The sequence below is a fragment of the Stegostoma tigrinum genome, chromosome 21 (assembly GCF_030684315.1).
Source record: "Stegostoma tigrinum isolate sSteTig4 chromosome 21, sSteTig4.hap1, whole genome shotgun sequence".
NCBI classification, from domain to species: domain Eukaryota; kingdom Metazoa; phylum Chordata; class Chondrichthyes; order Orectolobiformes; family Stegostomatidae; genus Stegostoma; species Stegostoma tigrinum.
In genome coordinates, this window is record NC_081374.1 from 11,951,320 (window position 1) to 11,969,118 (window position 17,799).

A 17,799-nucleotide genomic window follows, 5' to 3' on the forward strand; every position below is an offset into this window, starting at 1 on the left:
AATTCTTTCAATGTGCTCATGGCGGGGAGCAAGTGTGGATGAAATTCCAGGTCAGATTTATCCAGCGCAGTGTGTTTCCTCTCAAATACTGTCTCAGGACAGTAACCTTTTCCAGGAAGAACAAACTGCAGAAATCTGATGCACCATGTGCTTTACGAAAGCCTTTGAAGTTCAAATGAAAAATGTAAAAATACATGAACAACATCAGGAAATATTATATCTTCTTCTGAATATATGATAATGTCATGGGACATAGTTACAAAATACTTTACTGCTGCATTAGTAATTATCAATAAAATGAAAAAGGAGACATTTTTATAGTGATTCAAACAGCATAAACAATTGAACTCGTCCAAAATTTTTCATTTTCAATATACACTGAAAACTGGAGTGGAAGTCAGCCTTCAAACAAAAGATCTTGTGTTTTGATTTCATTCTTTTTTAACTCTTATGACAATTCATTAAATACTGTTTTGCAAGGTGCTGTCACAAAAGTAGGTGGTTAGATTATATATCTTCCCATAAAAAGCTTTTTTCCTTTCAGTCATTAAGTTTAACTGAGTTGCTGATGGTATTTTTTGCCCTTCACTTATAACTTTAAAATCTATCACTGCAATAAACTTATTGTTCAGTATTGCCACTTCCCCTTCATTGATGATCAAGCAAATTTGAAACACAAAATATTAAAATTCCAAGGGGTGGAGCTCAATGAAGTGTTCGAGGAGAACCTTCTACAACAGTTTGAGACTCAACCTCATCAATTTCATGCAGAATACCTTACGGACAGTTAACTGAAGCGTGCTTCTGTGTGTTCAGAAATCCTCTTCGTTTCGAGGCTTCCTCTTTCCAATAAGAACTCTAATCCATGACTTCCATCAGCTTTAACCATTTATGCATTTTCTACCTTTTGCATTTCCTTTCAACAGCCTCATTTATTTTAAAATCTTTCTATCATTTCAGTCGAGAACTGTTCCCCACAGAAAGAGCCTATCTCCCAAAAAGACTGATCGTCTCGTGTCTTTTGAAGTAAACTCTACCCATTCATCAACAGGCTGTTCCCGCTCCACTCCAGGACACAATGTGACAGCAATGAGCCGACACACCAGCCCCCCATCACTCCCTGGCTGAAAGCCTCACTCTCTGGTCAGAACAAGGACCCTCCACCCCCTGTAGCTTCCTTCACACTCATCCCCAGCTGACTCCAATCCAGGCCTGTCACTCAGACTGCTCTCCAGGACGGCAAGATCTCGATGATGCCACACGCAGTGGAGTTCGAGCCCACAGCGTGTAACAGAAGGCCAATTTCAAGATTGATCCAAAACTCGATCAATGGGGAAACGCTGTTTAAATTATTCCCTGTGAATCTGGAAAACTCTGAGGGCCTGATAAGGGTTTATATTAATGATTACCTTCATCATAAATTGGATAGAATGGAACTGATTACAATGTAACTGAAAATGAAAAGCACTTCTTTAGAAATTTCCAAATCTCTGAAATATTTTCTGCTCAGTTTCAGGTGCTTTATGGGCAGAGACATCCTTGACGGGAATTTTGGGAAGAGCGATCATAATACATTGCCACTATGAAGCACAGTGGTACCAGTCACACATTAAATATTGGTGTCATGGATGGACTCGTCAGTGTAATGTTTTAGCAGCAACAAACTGGGCAAATGGGAGAATATCAATCACTGATAACAAAGCACAAGGAATATTTCTTGTTACAATGAAGAACCTTCAATGGGGTGAAGCAGGATGGTACAGCTGTGGGATTGACGCTCCAGGACTTGACCCACTGTTTAATGTACAGCTGCACATCTCAGAAGGTACATATGTCTCACTGATATTATTTCAATTTTCAATTCTGCTGATATCTCTGATCAAATCTTTATCCAGGAAACAAGATAACATAGTGTTGGAGGGTATTTGATTTTTTGATGGCAGTCGATTTCTCAACAATTGTTTCTTTCCCACAGAAGCTGTCTCTACTCCCAAACTTCAGTTTTTGTCACAACCAAATGTCTCATGTTCTGGGGGCTCGGTCACCATCTCCTGTGAATCTGCCCGGGGATCCCTCCCCATTCATTACACATGGTATGAGAGCTCATCTCAAAACTCAAAGATCTCTGGCACCAATAAACTGGATCTACATTGTCAATCTTTCACACAGCAACATCATCAGTATTACTGCACAGCCTCAAATACTCAGGGAACAAAATCCAGTGAAATTGTTCGTGTGTCAGTCAACAATGTAACAGAGAAGAACTGCAGTTACACAGTGAAAATCAACAGGATTGGTAAGTGTGAAGCAAACAATGTGATTTTTTTTTGCTGAATGTCCATTCAAACTAGATGCTTTTTGTCTCACTCTCTAAGGCTGTAATTGATAAAACTCACACTATTTTTTTCATTGCCAGTTCTGAACAAAACCATCGGTCTGCATTGTCCTTCAAAAATGAGCAGGTACATGAAATATTCCCCACATCATGCATAAACACTGTACAATCTCCAGTAATCTCCAAAAGTTAAAATAGTTTTAGATTGATGAACAATTTGAATTTTTCTATCAGATGGAATTATCAAACTCAGTGCATGACAGTCCTGTCCAGATTTTAGACAGATGTTGGGTATGGATTGGAGATGAGTTGTACAAATGAAATATATGAAAGTATTGACTGCAGGCATTTCCTGATATACTGTCGTGTTAGAGCTGTCAGAGAAGGAGCAGCTCAGCAACAAGTAGCGATGATACACATAAACTGTATTTGTAACTATCAGCAGCTCATGTGGCTGCTCTCTAACATTTATCACAAATATGCTGTGTGTTCAAGTTCCCCTTTGTGGTTAAAATGCAGCTGGCTATCACTGCCCAGCACAGAGAGGGAATGCTGTACTCTTGCAGTTGAGACAGTGTCCATGAGGTAATAAACTGAGAACCTGTTCACCCTTTGGGTATGGCATCATTTGTAAACTATTTGCAGAATGGAGGTTTTCCTGCTTAAAAGCAAGCATTCATTCCTCAAACAATATTGCTAAAAACAGCCAGATTTTGGTCAGAATTATATCAAAGCTTTTTGTTGCATTTAAATTAACTTCTACATATTGCTGCATTACAACGGTTTGCTTGTTTCAACGAAGCACTTCTTCAAATGTGAGGTTTTTTGGGGTCTCCTGAGATCCTGTAAGGCATTATTTGATTCATTAATGCCCTTTTGGGAAGGAAACATGCAGTCCTTTCCAGCTCTGGGCTACACGTGACTCCAGCAATGAGCTTGATTCTTAAGTGCCCTCTTTAAAAGGCCAGACAGCCAACCAATCAGGGGTAATTCTCCGATAATAAAATGTGAGGCTGGACGAACACAGCAGGCCAAGCAGCATCTCAGGAGCACAAAAGCTGACGTTTCGGGCCTAGACCCTTCATCAGAGAGGGGGATGGGGGGAGGGAACTGGAATAAATAGGGAGAGAGGGGGAGGCGGACCGAAGATGGAGAGTAAAGAAGATAGGTGGAGAGAGTGTAGGTGGGGAGGTAGGGAGGGGATAGGTCAGTCCAGGGAAGACGGACAGGTCAAGGAGGTGGGATGAGGTTAGTAGGTAGCGGGGGGTGCGGCTTGGGGTGGGTGGAAGGGATGGGTGAGAGGAAGAACCGGTTAGGGAGGCAGAGACAGGTTGGACTGGTTTTGGGATGCAGTGGGTGGGGGGGAAGAGCTGGGCTGGTTGTGTGGTGCAGTGGGGGGAGGGGGTGAACTGGGCTGGTTGAGGGATGCAGTAGGGGAAGGGGAGATTTTGAAACTGGTGAAGTCCACATTGATACCATATGGCTGCAGGGTTCCCAGGCGGAATATGAGTTGCTGTTCCTGCAACCTTCGGGTGGCATCATTGTGGCAGTGCAGGAGGCCCATGATGGACATGTCATCAAGAGAATGGGAGGGGGAGTGGAAATGGTTTGCGACTGGGAGGTGCAGTTGTTTTTTGCGAACTGAGCGGAGGTGTTCTGCAAAGCGGTCCCCAAGCCTCCGCTTGGTTTCCCCAATGTAGAGGAAGCCGCACCGGGTACAGTGGATGCAGTATACCACATTGGCAGATGTGCAGGTGAACCTCTGCTTGATGTGGAATGTCATCTTGGGGCCTGGGATGGGGGTGAGGGAGGAGGTGTGGGGACAAGTGTAGCATTTCCTGCGGTTGCAGGGGAAGGTGCCGGGTGTGGTAGGGTTGGAGGGCAGTGTGGAGCGAACAAAGGAGTCACGGAGAGAGTGGTCTCTCCGGAAAGCAGACAGGGGAGGGGATGGAAAAATGTCTTGGGTGGTGGGGTCGGATTGTAAATGGCGGAAGTGTCGGAGGATAATGCGTTGTATCCGGAGGTTGGTAGGGTGGTGTGTGAGAACGAGGGGGATCCTCTTGGGGCGGTTGTGGCGGGGGCGGGGTGTGAGGGATGTGTCGCGGGAAATGCGGGAGACGCGGTCAAGGGCGTTCTCGATCACCGTGGGGGGAAAGTTGCGGTCCTTAAAGAACTTGGACATCTGGGATGTGCGGGAGTGGAATGTCTTGTCGTGGGAGCAGATGCGGCGGAGGCGGGGGAATTGGGAATAGGGGATGGAATTTTTGCAGGAGGGTGGGTGGGAGGAGGTGTATTCTAGGTAGCTGTGGGAGTCGGTGGGCTTGAAATGGACATCAGTTACAACCTGGTTGCCTGAGATGGAGACTGAGAGGTCCAGGAAGGTGAGGGATGTGCTGGAGATGGCCCAGGTGAACTGAAGGTTGGGGTGGAAGGTGTTGGTGAAGTGGATGAACTGTTCGAGCTCCTCTGGGGAGCAAGAGGCGGCGCCGATACAGTCATCAATGTACCGGAGGAAGAGGTGCGGTTTGGGGCCTGTGTAGGTGCGGAAGAGGGACTGTTCCACGTAACCTACAAAGAGGCAGGCATAGCTGGGGCCCATGCAGGTGCCCATGGCCACCCTCTTAGTCTGTAGGAAGTGGGAGGAGTCAAAAGAGAAGTTGTTGAGTGTGAGGACGAGTTCAGCTAGGCGGATGAGAGTGTCGGTGGAGGGGGCCTGGTCGGGCCTGCGGGACAGGAAGAAGCGGAGGGCCTTGAGGCCATCTCCATGCGGAATGCAGGTGTACAGGGACTGGACGTCCATGGTGAATATGAGGTGTTGGGGGCCAGGGAATTGGAAGTCCTGGAGGAGGTGGAGGGCGTGGGTGGTGTCACGGACGTAGGTGGGGAGTTCCTGGACCAAAGGGGAGAAAATGGAGTCCAGATAGGTGGAGATGAGTTCGGTGGGGCAGGAGCAGGCTGAGGTAATTCTCCCCCCACCCAGTGCATCCCAAAGCCCAGCTCGCCCCCACTGCATCCCAAAATTCAGCTCGTCCCCTCCCCCACCACTGTGTCACAAAGCCCAGCTCATCCCCTGCAGCCCCAACTGAATCCTAAAACCAGCCCAGCTTGTCCCCTCCTCCCTAACCTGTTCTTCTTCTCACCTAACCGCTCCTCCCACCTCAAGCCGCATCTCCATTTCCTACCTACTAACCTCATCCTGCCTCCTTGACCTGTCCGCCCTCACCGGATTGACCTATTCCCTCCCTACATCCCCACCTATACTCTCCTCTCCACCTGTCTTCTCCTCTATCCATCTTCGGTCCACCTCCCACTCTCTCCTTATTTATTTCAGAGCCCTCACCCCATACCCCTTTTCTGATGAAGGGTCTAGGCCAGAAGCGTCAGCTTTTCTGCTCCTAAGATGCTGCTTGGCCAGCTGTGTACATCCAGCTCCACACTTTCTTATCTCGGATTCTCCAGCATCTGCAGTTCCCATTATCTCAGATCATGATATTCAAAGTGGGAATAAAGTGTGAAGCTGGATGAAGACAGCACGCCCAGCAGCATCTCAGGAGCACAGAAACTGACGTTTCAGGCCTAGACCCTTCATCAGAGAGGGGGATGTGGTGAGGGTTCTGGAATAAACAGGGACAGAGGGGGAGCCGGACCGAAGATGGAGCGAAAAGAAGATAGGTGGAGAGGAGAGTATAGGTGGGGAGGTAGGGAGGGGATAGATCAGACCAGGGAAGACGGACAGGTCAAGGACGTGGGATGAGGTTATTAGGTAGGACATGGAGGTGCGGCTTGGGGTGGGAGGAAGGGATGGGTGAGAGGAAGAACAGGTTAGGGAGGCAGAGACAGGCTGGGCTGGTTTTGGGATGCGGTGGGGGAAGGGGAGATTTTGAAGCTGGTGAAGTCCACATTGATACCATTGGGCTGCAGGGTTCCCAAGTGGAATATGAGTTGCTGTTCCTTCAACCTTCTGGTGGCATCATTGTGGCACTGCAGGAGGCCCATGATGGACATGTCATCTAAAGAATGGGAGGGGGAGTTGAAATGATTCGCGACTGGGAGGTGCAGTTGTTTATTGCGAACCGAGCAGAGGTGTTCTGCAAAGTGGTCCCCAAGCCTCCGCTTGGTTTCTCCAATGTAGCGGAAGCCACACCGGATACAATTGATGCAGTATATCACATTGGCAGATGTGCAGGTGAACCTCTGCTTAATATGGAATGTCATCTTGAGGCCTGGGATAGGGGTGAGGGAGGATGTGTGGGGGCAAGTGTAGCACTTCCTGCAGTTGCAGGGGAAGGTGCCGGGTGTGGTGGGGTTGGAGGGCAGTGTGGAGTGAACAACGGAGTCACGGAGAGAGTGGTCTCTCCGGAAAGCATACAAGGGTGGGGATGGAAAAATGTCTTGGGTGGTGAGGTCGGATTGTAGATGGCGGAAGTGTCGGAGGACCATTCATGACCTCATCACCTCAGGAGACCTCCCACCCACAGCCTCCAACCTTATTATTCCCCAACCCCGCACGGCCCATTTCTATCTCTTTCCCAAAATCCACAAACCTGCCTGCCCTGGTCGACCCATTGTCTCAGCCTGTTCCTGCCCCACCGAACTCATCTCCACCTATCTGGACTCCATTTTCTCCCCTTTGGTCCAGGAACTCCGCACTTACGTCCGTGACACCACCCACACCCTCCACCTCCTCCAGGACTTCCAATTCCCTGGCCTCCAAAACCACATTTTCACCATGGACGTCCAGTCCCTATACACCTGTATTCCGCATGCAGATGGCCTCAAGGCCCTCTGCTTCTTCCTGTCCCGCAGGCCTGACCAGTCCCCCTCCACCGACACCCTCATCCGCCAATCCGAACTCGTACTCACCCTCAACAACTTCTCTTTCGAATCCTCCCACTTCCTACAGACAAAGAGGGTGGCCATGGGCACCCACATGGGATCCAGCTATGCCTGCCTCTTTGTAGGTTACATGGAACAGTCCCTCTTCCGCACCTACACAGGCCCCAAACCCCACCTCCTCCTCCATTACATTGATTACTGTATCGGCGCCGCCTCTTTCTCCCCAGAGGAGCTCGAATAGTTCATCCACTTCACCAACACCTTCCACCCCAACCTCAAGTTCACCTGGGCTATCTCCAACACATCCCTCACCTTCCTGGACCTCTCAGTCTCCATCTCAGGCAACCAGCTTGTAACTGATGTCCATTTCAAGCCCACCGACTCCCACAGCTACCTAGAATACACCTCCTCCCACCCACCTTCCTGCAAAAATTCTATCCCCTATTCCCAATACCTCCGCATCCATCGAATCTGCTCCCAGGATGAGGCATTCCACTACCGCACATCCCAGATGTCCAAGTTCTTCTAGGACCGCAACTTTCCCCCTTCAGTGGTCGAGAATGCCCTTGACCGCGTCTCCCGCATTTCCCACAACACATCCCTCACACCCCGCCCCCGCCACAACCGCCCAAAGAGGATCCCCCTCCTTCTCACACACCACCCCACCAACCTCCGGATACAACGCATCATCCTCCAACGCTTCCGCCATCTACAATGCGACCCCACCACCCAAGACATTTTTCCATCCCCACCCTTGCCTGCTCTCCAGAGAGACCACTCTCTCCTGCAGTGCCACAATGATGCCACCCGAAGGTTGCAGTAACCGCAACTCATATTCCGCTTGGGAACCCTGCCGCCCAATGGTATCAATGTGAACTTCACCAGCTTCAAAATCTTCCCTTCCCCCACCGCATCCCAAAACCAGCCCAGTTCATCCCCTCCCCCCACCATATCCCAAAACCAGCCCAGCCTGTCTCTGCTTCCATAACCTGTTCTTCCTCTCACCCTTCCTCTCAAACTTGTTTGAGTTTTTTGAAAATGAAACCAAAAGGATTGATGCGGACAGAGAAGTAGGTAGTGTCTACATAGGCTTTAGTAATAAGGTTCCTCATGGTAGGCTAATTAGTAAAGTTAGCTCTCCTGGGATTGAGGATGATCTTGCCAAATGGAACAAAATTGGCTTGACAGCAGGAGACAGGGTGTGGTGATAGAGGACTGTTTTTTGGACGGGAGCCCTGTGACCAGTGAAGTTTCTCATGAGTCAGTATAATTTATGTAAACAATCTGGATAAGAATTTTGGAAGCATGGTTGGAAAGTTTTCAGCTGACACCAAAATTGGTGGTAAAGTTGAGGGCAGTTCAGAGTCAACCACATTGCTGTGGGTCTGGAGCCACATGTAGGCCAGAACAGGAAAGGATGGCAGTTTCCCTCCCTCAAGGACATTAGTGAACCAGATGGGTTTTTCCTGAAAATCGACAATGATTTACCAGGATGTTACCGGAACTGGAGAGTTTCAGTTATGAGAACAGGCGAGAAAGGCTGGGAAGTTTTCCACAAGACGTTTTTATAATTCATTTATTGGATGAGAGTGTTGCTGGCTACGCAGCATTTATTGCCCATCCCTAAATGCCCAGAGGGCAGTTCAGAGTCAACCACATTGCTGTTGGTCTGGAGCCACATGTAGGCCAGAACAGGAAAGGACAGCAGTTTGCTTCCTAAAAGAACGTTCATGAACCAGATGGGCTTTTATTGACAATCAACAATGGATTCAGAGTCATCATTTGACTGGCAATTCCAGATATTTATTGAATTCCAATTCCACCATCTGCCATGGCGGGATTTGAACCCTGGTCCTCAGATCATAATCTGGGTCCCTGGATTAACAATCCAGCGATAATACCATGAAGCCATTGCCTCTCCCGGAGTGTAGTATGCGTTGTAAATTTACGACAACAATGGCCATTTCTGATGAAAGGTTTAGGCCCGAAACATGAGCTTTCCTGCTCCTAAGATGGGCTTGGCCTGCTGAGATCATCCAGATCTACACCTTGTTATCTCCCGTGATGTGTTTCACTTTGATACGGGATAGATCAATGTATATTTTTAAGGAGAGAGGGAGACTATCATAGCGAAAGAGGAAAGTGGGTGGAATATTTCCCTCCCTGGAACAATCAGGGAAATTACAAGAAGTTGGGAAAATATGCCAATCATGAAAGAATCAGAACTTCTCATCAAGGAAAGATTTTCCAATTTTCTCCTCAGGTGTATGAATGGCATCTTCAGAATCTCACTACTGAGTTGTGACTATCTTATTTCCATGTATATTTGTGCCTCGTTATGAGCCCAACTCTCACCTCTTTTTCACCATTTCCAATTGTGAACACTACTCACTGATTGCTTGTCCCAAACCTCACCAAGGCTTCATCTGTCTTCACCACGACATCCCTGCACCCACCGTGCAGACAATCCTAAACCACTTTTTATCCGCTCAAGTCATCATGAGCAAACCATCAGCCTTCCCTGCAGCATCAGAACTCCCCTCGCTCCAGCTCTCACACCATTTGAATTTGCAGCTCGGGGACACTTGTTTGCAGGCTGCCAGCCTCAGTGCTTTACATTGTTTTTAAACACAGAGCATTGTCATTGTGAACTGCAGCCTGCCAGACTCTGTGAGCTGCATTGCATTGTACCACAGAGTTCAAAGTTGGCAACTTGTCACAGTGGGAGGCACTGAGCAGAAAAGGGAGTGAGCATGTCATTGTATGGCACCATACCATGTCAATGTCACTCTGATATTACTGGCCAATACCGCATGTGGCAAATATAGTGATCTACTTCAGTGAAATTGCCATGTCTGAAAGTGAATTGATGGAGACCATTGCCTCACGGGGTGACTGGGGACTATCGGGACCCTGAGGCTGACACCTCAATCAGTTCAGATGCTCATTCAATTCCAGTCCATGGTCACTCAGTGCCTGATCTAACCAGACTTTGGGGATCTGGTTCCTTGTCTTTCCTGGGCCTCATTCAGTCCCATAATTGAAGTGTATCCAGTCCAGGGATTACCGAGAGCGCAGTCTGGAAGCTTAGAGAAATTAGCTCGTGCACTGGGCCACTTTCATTGGAGCTCTCCTGCCGAGTCAGTCCACATTCGGGTTGGAGTAGGTGATGGTTTGATCAGGAATGTTTTGTGGGTTTGTCAGGGCGAAGTCTATGGAAGCCAGAGGGAAATGATCAAATCAAATCTGGAATAGGCTCGATTGGACTGAGAATGATGACAGTGAGTAAAGACAGTTCAAGATGAAAGAGTATTAAAAGAGGAAAATAAACAGAGTAGGATTTCTGGTCATCACAATTACACACCTACAGTCAGAAGATGTACTTCCAGCTTGAAGACGTGAAAATCTTACAGTATTTGACAGGATGTACATTATATTTTTGGGTAATAAAATCATATTCATCAAGTCATATGGTCATAAAATGCAGAATTAAATCCTTCAGTCCAGTTCGTCCCCCTCGAACACACATCCCAATCTGACGTGGTCCATTTGTCAGTTTTGGCCCCACTAAACCTCTCCTATTCACATACCCATCCAGATGCCTTTTATATGCAGTAACTGTACCAGCATTCACCACTTCCTCTGGCAACTCATTGCATACCTGCACTGCCCTCTGCATAAGAAAGTTGCTCCTCAGTTAGTTTGTCAAATCTTTTCCCTTTCACCTTTGACCGCTGCCCTTTGGTTGTGAACTCCCACACCAGGGAAAAAGACCAGGGCTATTCAGCCTGTCCAAGCCCTCATTTCAATTAGTTTATTTCCTATAGACATGTGTAATAATGTGGAATGTAGACAATGTGAATACTGTTGGGTACAGGTATGGGTGAGTTCATATCTAACAGTTTGTTTTGGATATTATTACTTACAGAAGGCATTGTACGGAAGCTTGTTAGCTGTATGAATCAGATAAAAGCCTTGTTGTCATTTGAAAGATGTGATCTGTTTGCCACATTTTCATATATACAGCTTCAATGCATGCATTAATAAATATTTAAACAAAGAAAACTGACTCTGTTCTGGTCAAAAGAGGAAACACCACAAAAGATCACGCTTTTGGGGGGCTCTCATCGAACATCGGAAGTGCCAGAGAGAAAGGTTTTCCCAGGTCACAATCACTTTAGCCTGTACATGGTGTGGGTTCAGGGCCAATAAAGACACTGAATTGTATATCAGAGAGGAGATAGTCTGCAATGTGCAAGGGAGCCTCTTCATTGGGAGGGAAATGTCTATCACAGTGACTTACTGCCAGAATTCTACACCCCCAATAAATCTCGATGTCTTTGGTTGTGCAGATTACATTTGCATGACGTTATACACCTCGGACATTCTCATGGTGTTATCACATAGACAACAGTTGCCCTGAATTTTCTTGCCAATTTTCAAGGACCAACTGGACAGCTGTATGGCACCCCCGACTCTCTGACACACAAATGCAGACTAGCTGTCTCTGTTGCCGTTTTCTCCAGATCACAGCTATTCATATGTTTCCCTGAGCTGTGACACAGAGACCCTCTCAGTCCAGGAAGGGAAATATTCCACCATCACTGGCTTCCGCCAGGGACAGGATGCTATAAGCTGCACCCACATTGCTTTCAGAATGTCCGTTGATGCCAGCTTTTGGAGGTGGCTCATTGATATCCTGGGAGCTCTCACAATGCTCAGATAGTCGAGAGGTCACTGGGTCCTGCTTCTTCCCAATGTTCTCAGGACATACAGGAATGGCTGCTGGGAAACAAGGAGAGCGCTCCTGAAACATGGCCAATGGCATTTTTATCAAACCCATAGACTGATACAGAATGAAGATACATTGCTGCTCCTGCTTCCACCAGGGCCACTGTGGAACAGGCCACAGACCTTGTTAAAATGAGATTTTGATGCTTCAGTGTGATCTTGCAGCTTTGCCCAGAATATCTTTGCCGTCAGTATGGCTGCTGGGGCCCACACAGCTGGAGTTGACAAAGGATTTTGGTGGGGGGCAGTGGGATGTCCCACATACAGATGAAATGTGGTGGGGGTCATATTCAGGCTCACTGTCACCAACAGGAACTACTGCAGTGGCTCTGCATCCCAGGCAGGAAGGAAATGGAGAGACCAGACATCACTGGAGTGTCCTGAGGGGAAACATCGAGGGATTTTCTTTGATGCTCCTCCTCTCTATGGGTGCCTCCTGACACCATCCTGTCTCCCTGAGATGGAGGGGAACCTGGAGTGATGTCAATAGCCACATCCCACTCTCACCTCCTCAGTGACACTGAGCACCAACGGCCTCAGCGATGGAATGTCGGCCCATGTTCATGTCCAGCAGACACTGAGTGGTTCTGGATGTCCTGTAGACGCTGGTTTGAAGTTCCCCATTGACTGTTCGCTCTCCTGTGACATCTAGGAATGGCAGTTTGTTGTTGTTTTCCTCCTCTTTTGTGAATGTTATGCCAGTAAAGGGTATTATTGATGGTCTTGAAGGTTTCCTCTCATTTGTTTTGTTTAGTGATGACAAAGGTGTCATCCACGTAGCGGACCCAAAGTTTGGGTTGGATGATTGGCAGAGCTGTTTGTTCCAGTCTCTGCATTACTGCCTCTGCTAAGAACCCTGATATCGGAGATCCCATGGGTCTACCGTTGGTTTGTCTGTAGGTTTTGTTATTGAAAGTGAAGTGGGTGGTGAGGCATAGGTCCACTAGCTTGATGATGTTGTCCTTGCTGATGAGGTTGGTGGTGTCTGGTGTATGTGTCTTCGGTTCTTCTAATGGTGTAGTCAGTGTTTCTTTGGCCAGGTTGATGTTGATGGATGTGAACAGGGCTGTTACGTCAAAGGAGATCATTATTTCATCCTCTTCTATCTTGGTGTCTTTGATGGTGTTCAGGAATTCTTGGGTGGAGCGAATAGAGTGGCGGGAGTCTTCTACTAGGTGTTTTAGTCTTTGGTGTAGTTCCTTGGCTAATCTGTAGGTTGGTGTTCCAGGTAGCGACACTATGGGTCTGAGGGGGGGTGCTCCTGGTTTGTGAATTTTTGGTAGTCCGTAGAAGCGTGGTGTGTTGGATCCATCTGGTTTCATTTTTTGGAAGTCTCTCTTGTCTAATTCTCCAGATTTTTGTTTTTTGAGTAAGGTTGTGATTCGTTTGTGGGGTCGGGTCTATCGCCACCTGTTGGTAAGTATTGGTATCTGCAAGCAGTGAGTTCGCTTTCTCGCTCGTCCAGAACCTCAACATGAGCTACAAATCTTCTCAAAACTCTCTGGTCACTGAGTGGGCTGGACCTGAGTCTGAGTGACAGCTGCCCACCCCTCCAAGGGGAGGTCCAGACACATCGCCTGGGACTGATAGTGTTGGTTGATTCCTCCAGCCTTTGATCTGGCCTGATAACCTCCTCTGACATACCTACCTGCTGTGCTTGTGCCTGTCAGTGCATTTTCACAATGTCAGTAAAATTACAGCTGACAATTCTGAAGATTGAAACCATTGTCTTTGATGCCACACAGTCACGTTTCCTTAGCCATTGTCTCCATCCATCTCCCTGTCTAACACAGCCCTCAACCACCATGTTGTGAGTTCCACACTCAGCCATTCCCATACCATCCCAGCCGGACTTGAACTTTCCACCATACATCAACTAAATCTCATCCAAATCTTTGCTCCAACTTTACACCTTTAAAGGTACGATAGAAATGCAAGTTACCTTGTTTGCAAACAGTGATGGGGCAAGATTTTAAAAAAATATAATATGCAACTCAGCTCACTCTGTCTACAAAGCTGTAGATCCATACTGCACTGAAGAGCAAATTGAAATTTTGTCCCAAACATTAAAATTCAAATTACTTTGAATTGCAATGAGCACAATGAAATTTTTTTCAAATTAAAATTTAAAGTTTTCAGAATAACTTTCATTCCAAAATTACTTTCTTCATAAAAATGTTTCTGTCTGCAGCAAGCTACGTGTGAATGACTTATTCTCAATGAACACACATTCAGTTTGGGCCCAGTCCCTTAAATCCTCAACTTGAACCATGGTCAATGAGGAACATGAATAAGAATCATAGAATCCCTACAGTGCAAAAAGAGGCCATTTGGCCCATCAGGGCTCACCATCTCTGTCAAGAGCATCCCACCAGACTGAGAATTCCATTCTATTCCGTTAAGCCACACATCTAATGTCTAGCCCACCTGGACTGCACAGCCTGTGAGCTCTCGGAAACTGAGCATGATCAATTCACCTAACGTGCACATAAATGCACAATCAGAGGAGCTTGAAGCACCTTCTGGAAACCCATGCAGACACGGGGAGAATGTACAAACTGCACAGTGTCTGACAAGGCTTCAGTTGAACCCAGGTCACTGAGGCTGTGAGACAGCAGTGTTCAACACTGAGACACTGGGCTGTCCATACTTGTGAAGTTGAGATCTGAAAAAAATGCTTCTACATTTGTTGCACGCTTTGGTGTTTATTGTGGTTTGACACTGTAAGAAAAATGTGTGAATAATTTCAAGGGGGACGTGTGACAGAAACCCATGAATGTACAAAGAGACAAAGTGCTAAATATTCCCATCTGCACATTGGAGTTTGGTGTGTAAGTGGGATGGCAGAGAAAAGGTTCAGGCAGGTTGAACAGCAACATTTAAAAATCATTCAGATAGGTACATGGATGGGAGAGGTTTAGAGGGATATGGGCCAAATGCCAGCAATTGGAACTAGCCGACGGTGTACTATGGTCAGTATGGACCAGTTTGCGCTGAAGGGCCAGTTTCCATGCTGCCTCACTCTAAGAGAATATTACTTCATTCTCGAGGGCTGGAAGAGGAATTATCGTCTAAACTGTGCTCCCAACTGGAGCCATAGTTCCTACAGCTCAGAACATGTCGATGTTAAAGTATTATATCAGATCACCACTCACATCTCAGGCCTCATCTCAACGTCCTCACCGACCCGAAAACCAATCCACCGGTTTTAATCAGGGCCTGCTAGACACCTGGGATTGGCCTCCTCTATCACTGGTAAAAGCCCCGAGCCTGTGGAGAAAGCCCTTTGGCAAACCACAAACCATACCTACAGGCATTGTAACGCTGTGCGGGCAGCCATTGTCTACAGCTCATTAAAGAGATAGAACTGGGTCACCTGCAGCAATATGTCTGCAGCTACTGACAGAAATGTTCAGTGGAGACACATTCTTGAAAGACAGGGAGGGGACAGTTTTCTTAGAGCCCACATCACTGTTAATAAACTGGACATTGTGGGTAGGGCACTATGTGTCATTCAAGGCTGTTCTGAGAGTTTTCAGAGCGAGCCCTTTGATTACCGTCTCTGTGAAGGTAACCTCCTGGGACAGGCTCATGTACACGTTGTGGTGGATCACTGCACCATTCCAGATCAAATGGGACGTCTATCCCGATGAGGGAGGGGTTTTGCGGCAGATCCAGTTCATGCAATGACTTGTCTCAGAAAAACAGTCTTTTGCCAACTGCCAAGTGCCCATCTAAAGGGCCATGGCTTTGAAACTGAGCATGTTTTAAAACTCAACAGATTTTTAGAAGTGCTGGCTGCCCATCGACCTGAACGTGGCATTAACACTGAGTAAGTCACTTCAGAAGATCGCTGATAATTTGATCAGATATTCTACACTTTGTTAAAAAGAGCTGCATTTCCTGCTTCATTCCAGTCTAATTGTACAATCTCGTTATATTTTTCCAGCTGTTTCTGCAGTGCCCATGTCATTCAGTGCCTGGCAGTTCCCTGCTCTCTATTTCTGGCCCTCAGACACTGATGACCTATTGTCAGAGGGGTTTCATCCACATTGCGGTAATAACCCACAAATGTTTCCAAGTGTTCTACAAGAGATTACCCGATGTACTGTTTCTGTTTCCCAGACAGAGCAATGCGATGGTCCTCACTGGTTCAGTCTCTGGGTAACAATTCCAGTGACTCTCCTTCTATATTAAGCAATAAGGTGGGAGCACTGCCTTCAGCATTGTGGGTGGGGGTTAGCAGGGTTGATGAAGGGTGTCAACCCCTTTGACTTTCTCAAAGGTAAAACCCAACATGATTCACCAGGCTCACTCTTCATCAACCATGTCCTGGCAAATACAAAGCCCCATGTCAGGCAGTTCACCAGAGGGACCCTCGCCTTGGCATTGAAACTCACTCCCAGTTCCTCAATCACAGCTCACTTCTCCCAGAATTGTCCCTCCGTCAGTTGAGCTCCTTTTTCTGCCTGAAATAAGCCTCAGTACTTGTTTACTTGGATCTTTTGGAGGCAGAGCAGAGAGTGTAATTATCCTGCACATCCAAGAGTTTAGATCCTGGCATAATAATTATTCAGCACTCACAACAGGAGGCACATTGTGCAGAAAAAGATAAAATATTCAAAACAAATCAATTTTTAACTGCAGGATGAATTTTCACACAATAAATCTGCATTTGTCATGAACTGTTTGCAGGAATTTTCCTACATGGGAGAATGAGACAGTTTTCATTCATCTGAGAATTCAGTCTAAATACTGAGCTTCAGTCACTGCTATCCTTACACCTGACTTTTGAACTGTCTTGATTTCAGAAATTATTTTTTCATTTGATGAAAATTAGTTTAGTTTTTCTGTTAAGCATAGCTGATAGGACAAAAATTTCTTCAGGGTTAATTTGCGTCATCTGGCAGACTGTAGTTTCAGAAGTTGGCTTCCTGTATCCTCTTCCTCATTTACATTCTTGTAAACTTTGTATTACTCATTTATTTCAGTGTGAGCAACAAGAGCTGTGAGACTGACATCAAGAACTGATCTTTGTGAATAAAACGATGTGGATTGTGATTCTCCTCATTTGTTCCTTTCTCAATGAGTGACCGTCCGAGATGTTTATTTCACTAATTAATACTTATTAAAGCCTCCCATCTGGTTTATACTGTATAGAGGTGTTTACAGATTTGGAGACATGCAAAAACACAAAGGAACATCATGTTGACACAGCAGGTAATATCTTTATTGCTGTGGCAAATGCCTGAGAGTTTGATTCATTCTTGAGCACATTTTGCAAAGGAATGCGCATTCTCACAAACCCAAACAGGTTCATCATCATCCTGTAAATTCGTCCAATGTGCTCATGGCAGGGAGCAAGCGTGAATGAGATTCCAGGTCAGATTTATCCAGCGCAGTGTGATATCCCTCAAATTACACAAACTGGTCTCAGGAGGGTAAACTTTTCCAGGAAGAACAAACTCCAGAAATCTGATGCACTCTGAAACGCCAGCTTTTGTGCTGCTAAGATGCTGCTTGGCCTGCTGTGTTCATCCAGTTTCACACTTTGTTATCTGATGCTCCATGTGCTTTAAGGAAGCCTTTGAAGTTCAAATGAAAAATGTAAAAATACATGAACAACATCAGGAAATGTTACATCTTCTTCTGAATATATGATAATGTCATGGGACATAATTACCAAATACTTTACACCTGCATTAGTAATTATCAGTACAATGAAAAAGGACAGCAGAACATTTTTTTATAGTGATTCAAACAGGATAAGCAATTGAGCTCGTCCAAAGTTTTTAATGTTTAATATGCACTGAAAACTGGTGTGCAAGACATCCCTC

At 46.4% G+C, this 17,799-nt stretch overlaps 1 protein-coding gene across 1 annotated transcript in view; it reads left to right on the forward strand.

The window, feature by feature from the left end:
* Positions 1 to 17,799, forward strand: part of LOC132210796 (uncharacterized) — a 110,150-nt gene that overhangs the window by 320 nt on the left and 92,031 nt on the right. Inside the window, exons 2-3 of the mRNA XM_059653210.1 lie at positions 1,511 to 1,825; positions 1,976 to 2,296. Coding sequence (XP_059509193.1) covers positions 1,511 to 1,825; positions 1,976 to 2,296 — 636 coding nt within the window. The remainder of the gene's footprint in view (positions 1 to 1,510; positions 1,826 to 1,975; positions 2,297 to 17,799) is intronic.